Source organism: Podarcis vaucheri, assembly GCF_965113315.1.
Source record: "Podarcis vaucheri genome assembly, chromosome: W".
NCBI classification, from domain to species: domain Eukaryota; kingdom Metazoa; phylum Chordata; class Lepidosauria; order Squamata; family Lacertidae; genus Podarcis; species Podarcis vaucheri.
In genome coordinates, this window is record NC_138757.1 from 2620340 (window position 1) to 2628383 (window position 8044).

Here is an 8044-nt window from a genome sequence, read left to right on the forward strand (position 1 = left end):
GGGCAGAACGATGGGGGTGGAGACGCTCCTTCAGGTCTACTGGACCGAGGCCGTTTAGGCGGCTTTCAAGGTCAGCACCAACACTTTGAATTGTGCTCGGAAATGGACTGGGAGCCAATGTAGGTCTTTCAAGTTCTGTGGTCTGGGCGGCCGCTCCCAGTCACCAGTCTAGCTGCCGCATTCTGGATAAGTTGTAGTGCAGGACCTCTGAAAGGGCCCCTGGTTCTCCATCCCTGTTATATACACTGCAGTAACAGCTTGTACATGAGGCTGATTGTGGATGTAACTGTGATATCAAAGGGAACAAGACAGATGCTTCTAATTGACTTTACCCATTTTCAGTGGTTGATGTTCTTATGACTGCGACGGTCAGTCCTTCTGCATTTAAGTCAGATCATGCTGATGCTCCAGTGTCACCGTCTGTTTCAGAAGCTGCCACTTGGGGTCCTCAGGGAAGTGCTTCTTAATAAACAGAGCGGGGTGAGTAAGGAAGTAAAACTCATCGTACCTGCAAAAGGAGAAGGCGCAATAGTCTAGTATTTCATAATAATGCCTAAATCAGCACCAGGGCCAGACAGGCAAACAGAGTGGTGATCCAGAGCAGCTGGAGGGCATCTGGTTGAGGAAGCTGCTGTGTTGCAACAATCCAGCCTCCAGAATCCCCAGATTTTACACATGTAGCCCGGAATAAGCACAACACTCCAGAACTGTTCAAAGAGGATAAATAGATGGTATCTATCCCTGCCATCAGGACACTCCATGCCCATGGCATAATAATAATAATAATAATAATAATAATAATAATAATAATAATAATGAAATATTACTTATACCCCCGCCCATCTGGCCGGGCCTCCACAGCCACTCTGCACGGAATAACACTTCAAACATGAAAAACTTCCCTAAACAGGGCTGCCTTCAGAAGTCTTCTAAAAGTCAGATAGTTATTGTATTTCCTTGACATCTGATGGGAGGGCGTTCCACAGGGCGGGCGCCACTACTGAGAAGGCCTGGTTCCCTGTAACCTCACTTCTCACAGTGAGGGAACTGCCAGAAGGCCCTCAGAGCTGGACCTCAGGCTGAAGGATGGGGGTGGAGACACTCCTTCAGGTATACTGGGCCGAGGCCATTTAGGGCTTTAGAGGTCAGCACCAACACTTTGAATTGTGCTTGGAAATGTACTGGGAGCCAATGTAGGTCTTTCAGGGCTGGTGTTATATGGTCTCGGCGGCCGCTCCCAGTCACCAACCTAGCTGCAGCATTCTTATTGCACTTGCTTACATTAATCAGCCCTGCGGCCATCAAATTGCAAACTCTGACAAGTGGTCCAAGCAAAACAAAACCACCTGAAAGCAAATGAAGTTAACTGTGGGAGCCAGTGTGGTGTAGTGGTTAAGAGCGGTGGACTCGTAATCTGGGGAACCGGGTTCGCTTCCCTGCTCCTCCACCTGCAGCTGCTGGGTGACCTTGGGCTAGTCACACTTCTCTGAAGTCTCTCAGCCCCACTCACCTCACAGAGTGTTTGTTGTGGGGGAGGAAGGGAAAGGAGATTGTTGGCCGCTTTGATACTCCTTAGGGTAGTGAGAAAGCGGGATATCAAATCCAAACTCCTCCTCTTCTTCTGCTATCCCCTCAGTGTGTCCCACGCTCTGCCTGGTCTGCCTAACAACGTACCTGAAAGTGAACTTGCTAAAAGCAGTATTCACAGAGCCACTTCCCCAGGTGCAGTCTAAGAGATGCCACCTTCCATCAATGCGGACAGCATTCCAGGCATGGTCGCTCTTCCCCTTTACGCTGCAGCTGCCTATCAAATACTGGCACTGTATCCCTGCAATACTGAGAGGGGAAGGAAGGTATTCAGGAACAGTGTTGCTACCAAGAGGACAAGTGGTTGCCTTCACCGCTTTGATAGGCTGGAGTGGCCGTCCTTCATTTTGCTGGATCAGAGAAAACAGCAATCAGGTTCTCAGAGGGCAATCAGAGGGCAACCAAAATGGTCAAAGGCCTGGAAACGATGCCTTATGAGGAACGGCTAAGGGAGCTGGGCATGTTTAGCCTGGAGAAGAGGAGGTTAAGGGGTGATATGATAGCCATGTTCAAATATATAAAAGGATGTCACATAGAGGAGGGAGAAAGGTTGTTTTCTGCTGCTCCAGAGAAGCGGACACGGAGCAATGGATCCAAACTACAAGAAAGAAGATTCCACCTAAACATTAGGAAGAACTTCCTGACAGTAAGAGCTGTTCGACAGTGGAATTTGCTGCCAAGGAGTGTGGTGGAGTCTCCTACTTTGGAGGTCTTTAAGCAGAGGCTTGACAACCATATGTCAGGAGTGCTCTGATGGTGTTTCCTGCTTGGCAGGGGGTTGGACTCGATGGCCCTTGTGGTCTCTTCCAACTCTATGATTCTATGATTCTATGATTCTCCACAGATTCTCATTTGCTCCAATTTGGCAGGAAAACACAAGTTTTCCTGGGATGAAACAACAACAACAACATTTGGACACGGACCTGGAAAGCCAGGACCTGTGCCTATAAAGCACAGAGCAAAGGTAAGTATGGATGAGGAACTAAGTCACACAGGGAAGAGACCCATTAAATTCAAGTAATTTTTAAGTCTATGGATTCCAGTGGATCTACTCAATTCAATGCAGCCCTATATATGCAAGTTTGCTTCAGGATCATTCACAGTGTGGGCATTCCTCCACTTACATGGTGGGTCATGTTCCGGAACCCCATGCACATAAGCAAAAATTGTGTAAGTAGGGTAAAGGTAAAGGTAAAGGACCCCTGAAAGTTAAGTCCAGTCACAGACAACCTCTGGGGTTGCAGCACTCATCTCACTTTACAGGCCGAGGGAGCCGGCGTTTGTCCGCAGACAGTTTTTGCGGGTCATGTGGCCAGCCTGACAAAGCCGCCTCTGGCGCAACAGAACACCGAAACCAGAGCAGCGCACGGAAACGCCGTTTACCTTCCCGCCCGAGCGGTACCTATTTATCTACTTGCACTTTTGGGCATGTTTTCAAACTGCTAGGTTGGCAGGATCTGGGACCGAGCAACGGGAGCTCACCCCGTCGTGGGGATTTGAACCGTCGACCTTCTGATCGGCAAGCCCAAGAGGCTCAGTGGTTTAGACCACAGCGCCACCCGTGTCCCTGTGTAAGTAGGGAGCACACACTAAAAAAAGCTCATTTTTTTCCTGCTCTCCAGCTCTCTCTCCCCACAACACTCTTTTCAACTAGAGTTGAAGCTCTGGAGCTGGCTGGAGGACCTGTGGAAAAGCAACAGCAGCTGCCATGCTGTGACGTGTGTCATCTACTAGGTGGGGAGGCTGAGCAGCCTAAACAAAGCCCCACTGTGCCTCCGTTCTCTTTGGGGCTTCCTCCGCTCCCACTGAAGTCCTCTTTGGGTTCTGGGGAGGGTCTCCTCATGAGCCATGAGGACTCTCCAGCTCTCTCCCGCCATTTTCTGCTTAGAATCTATTGATTTACTTATTTCCGAGGGCTGTCACGTGCGAGTTGATCATGCCTAAGCATGGAGATAGCTGCCTAGGGCAAGGGGTGGGGAACCTGTGGCTCTCCAGATCTCCTATCGCTACAGCCAAGTAACAACCACTTGCCACGATGGCTGGAGCAAACAGAAGTTACCTGCACATTTCTTGAAAGAGTCGAGCATATCCACCGCAAATAGCCTTTCCTGACTGAAGGACACCAGCTGGTTTAAATGACACCTTGTCCAGGTTATAGCAGCCTTCCACATCATATTCTGTAGAAATAAAGACAATGAGCACCCATTCTGATTTGCTTGTGGGGTGGCAACACTTTGCAACACTTTCCATCGTGTTTCTCGATATCTTTCCTGGTTGCCAAAATCTGATTGGGGGGTGGGGTGGCTTGTCTTGCAAGAGCTCCAAATGAACTTTTGATTGCACAACATGAATTTGCCCATATGTGATTGAATCGCACCTCAAAAGAGAAAGTCTGGAAGCACTCGTAAATCTGCTTTGTGTAGACCCAGGGTCTCGTTGCCAAATAAAAATGCACACTGGTGCAAGGGTTAGGAGTCGGGAGACACCTCCTCTCCTCCCGTGCTGCGACCTTTACTTTATTTTGACAAGGTAATAAGAATAAATAAATAGGAATAAAAATGTGCACCCCACCAGCGAGACCATTCCATTGTAACTATCCAACCTCCCAAAATTTCAACACTTCTAGCGATGGTTTGACCCCTTTCCGTTGTAACAGTACAAATTCTACAAACACCCTCCATATCTCCTCAAAATCATTCCTCCTGCATATTCCCCGTCTTACCTTAATGGCACATGTTCATTTATCATTAATCCCACACCTCATATATCCCACACCTCTTCATACCATTTTTCCATTTTATATTCTGCTTGCCCCTTCCACTTGCTAGCTATCATAATTCGTGCAGCTTTCAATAAATTTGTGAGCGAGTCCTTCATAGCCTGCAAACCTTCCACCCCATCGTAAATTGATAATAATGCTACCGCGGCACTTTCGGTGAGCTTTAACCCAGTGATTTCTGTTATCAATGAGCACCTCCTGATCCCTTCTGAGATTCATGGCTGAACAGAGATCCCAGTCAAGCTCTGCGTGAGCCAAACACCAAATCACTGATCCGCACAGGTTACAATCCAGAATCCTTTGTGCAAATGGAGCTGACATGACTGGCTATGAAATGGTGAAAATGCCCGAGACAGCTGCAAAAAAGCCATGCTCGGAGTAGACCCACTAAATTTAATGTCCATGAGTTACTTACATCCTTTGATTTCAGCCGGTCTACTCTGAATATAACTTGCTTTGATATGACCTTACGTATCCATCTTCCTTGGCTGGCAATCACTGGACTGGGTGTCTGCTAAAGAACTCTGCTACAGAGCTGGATTCATGGGCGCAGGGCAGTGACAAAGGCTGATCTTTTAATACCGGAAGTTGTCAGAGGCAAGGGGACTCAAGTATGCAGAAAGGTGGTACTCCCACCTACCTATATGGTGGCAGATCCACATCCAAATGGCTCGCACTTTCTCCAGGTCACTGTGGGCTTTTTGGAGCAAGACACCCACCAGGTTTTTCACGCTATTCCTGACATTCACCTGTTTCACAGAAGGTAAATAGACTTGGAAGCAGTTAATATGGACGAGGGGGTACCAGTTCCTTTCTTCTACCTAAGTCCACTTGTTTAAAGAAGTTTTAGGGTGCAATCCTGCGTGCACTTACAAGAGTGTCTCTTGCTGAATTCACTGGGATTGCACAGTTAGTCGATTAAGTGTATGTGTTTTACTTGATTGATCAAAGAATTTATTATACTTGCCAAAAATGTACCCTGGGGGGGAAGTTGTTCTGAAGGGAGACACATGATTAACCTTTCCTTTTTCCAGGGTTCACAGGCATGTTATTTCTACAATCTTCACGCCCCCGCAGGCGATGTGCCACGCCCCCGGGACACACGCCTGCCTGCTCTCCGCCCCTGGTGCCAGAGCATGCAGCTTCGCCACTGCCCATTGCACCTTTGGGTGGGTGGAAGTACAACTGGGGGGGGGCATTCTGGGGGCAGGGAGGGACCAAGGCAACCCTGAATCCTGAGCCGGCCCTACTGTTGTCACTTGACAGCACTGGGGGAAACCCAGGGCTGATTACTGCACCAGTATATTAATTTTATGCCAGTTTCATTCTGGCGAGCCCCCCCCCCCCCCGAGATTCCTGGGAGTTGTGGTTTGGCAAGGGCACTGAGAATTTTCTGTTAATGACTGCTAGCCTTGTTCACAGAAGTATAGTACTCGGAGCTCCCCGAGGAGAGGAAATAACTACCAAATCAATTTCAGTCTGTAGTCTAAATACGATCGAAAGTGAATTGTGAAAGAGAGAGGAGTCGTTCAAACCCTTTCATATTGCCTATGATTGCTAGCTCTCCTCCGAATTGACTTTGGAGCTATCTCCTGAATTTTTAAAGCAAAGCAATGCTGCAAAATAACTAAATATGGGTGTATATACATGCATTTAATTCACGCACGCACAGAGAGAGAAAGAGAATCCTGTGGTTTGTTAAGGGTTCTAGGATTTGTAGCTCTGTGAGGGGAAAACTACAGCTCCCATAGTTCTTTTGGGGAGTTGGTGTTCTTTAAATGCATGGTGTGTGCAGCGCATGTGAATAGGTGCTCCACCGTGTTAGTTTTCTGGAAAACAGGAGCAGGGTCTTGTGACTCATGATGTTCCCAGTTCGGACCTTCCATCTGAACAGAAGTAATTGCCTCCTATCAGGAGAGGACACTTGAAAGCACTCTCAAATTCCAAATGCACCTTAAAAACCTCAGCAGCCTAGCAAATTCCTTGCTGCATATATCACAATAAGAGACAGCATACCTTCTGTGCATAGGCATCCAGTTCCTTAAACTTTGCCAAGTCTATTTGTATTGATTTCTGATTGGATTTATCCCATGGATAATCTAGGAACAAAAATGGAAAAGTCATTCTTGAAACAGTGGGGAAAGGGAGGGGGAGCAAAGGATGACCTATGATGTGATTCAAAGGGTTGGAATACAGGGAACCAATAGGGAATAGAGATAGGGAGCCTTTTCTGCTTCTCCCCAAGGGAAACACAGCAGCAGGGAGTAGACCAACGTTGCTCTGCTTAAAAGGACACAGACAGAAGGAAGGAGAGGGAGAATGCTGGACCAGGTAGGATTTTGATCTGATCTTGCAAGACCATTTTGAGTACAGTACACAAGGCGTATGGCATGGTTTGCACTTCCCACTGGAAGAGCTGGTACCTCCTTAGAGAAGCCCTCTTCGCACCAAACATCTGGCTTTGATAGGAATCCCTTAACCCCGGCTGCAAATTTCACTGCATCCGCCTGCAATATGCATTCAATCAACAGAACGCCAACTGCAAGCTCATTTCAGGAACTATAATGGTAGCACAACAAGAGCACAAACAGGGCTGCTTGAGGTGAGGGAGAAAATGTACCCACCCACCCACATGCCACATATTGAAGCTCCAGCCTTAGAGGGAAAAAATATAGTGCAGCTTTCCCCCCCAGCCAGAACTCACTGGAACTGAGTTCTGGCACCTCTCAGGTTGGTGCCATTGCCATTGTAAAAGAACAAGGGAAGCGTTCGTGGTGAGTTCTGGCACCTCTTTTTCTAGAAAAATAACACTGAGCGCAGTTAATTTTTACCACTCAAGCCTTGTTCCCAGGATATCCCAAGAGGTGGGTGCCACACCACAGGGGGCAGCACTTCCCGCGGGGCCAGAAGCGCGCCCGAGCCACGCATCTCTCCTGGGCTTGGGCCCCTGAGCGGCTAGCTACGCCACTGGGTGGTTGAGTGACGGGCTCATAAAATGATTTCCTAAGATACGCAGCACTACTAAGTAGTATGAATATATACAGCAGGTGTAGGGGATCTTTGGCCCTCCAGATGCTGGGGAACTACAGCTCCCATAATCCCTGGCCATGCTTGCTGGGACTAACAGGTGTTGTCACCCAACAACATCTGGAGGGCCAAAGGTTCCCTGCAGCTGACACAGAGGATCCAGATCAATAGCCATACATAAGCTTCTATTTACCATACAGATCTTCTTCCTGGGGCAGCATTGATGCTTGTACTCCTCCCATCTTGAAAGCCTACTTGAAAGGCGCTCCTTGGAGGAACGGTTAAGTGCTTCGAGCCAGGAATGAAATGCCCAACTGGAGGGATGAGGGAGGAGCATGGCTTGATCTGGGTTTATCAAACCCTTGCTTGGAGACCTTGGCATTAGGAGACGAGTAGCAGGAAGAGCATCCATGAAGTCAAAACAAAGGGGGAAAGCATAACCTGTTTGAGCAAACCAGCGCTGGAGTGTGTCAAAGTTCCCTGCGTGGGGAAGCGCAGATACAGAAGGTGTCCCCATTGCTCATTTCCTCTCCCCTCCTGTGGTTTCCAGCAACTGGTATTCAGAAGCATTTCTGCCTCCAACTGTGAAGGCAGAGCATAGCCATCAATGCTAGTAGCCATTGATAGCCCTCTCCTCCAAGGACGTGTCTA

At 48.2% G+C, this 8044-nt stretch overlaps 1 protein-coding gene across 1 annotated transcript; it reads right to left on the reverse strand.

Annotated features, from left to right (window-relative positions):
* Positions 1-384: 384 nt before the first annotated feature.
* LOC309523278 (kyphoscoliosis peptidase-like) lies at positions 385-6772 on the reverse strand (the record flags this gene model as incomplete). Its single annotated transcript, XM_082207063.1, has 4 exons — positions 6383-6772; positions 4949-5115; positions 1675-1836; positions 385-508 (listed from the first exon to the last, which is right to left on the reverse strand). Exons 1-4 carry the CDS (start codon positions 6488-6490, stop codon positions 385-387), a joined length of 561 nt encoding a protein of 186 aa, XP_082063189.1. The 5' UTR covers positions 6491-6772.
* Between the last annotated feature and the right edge of the window lie 1272 nt (positions 6773-8044).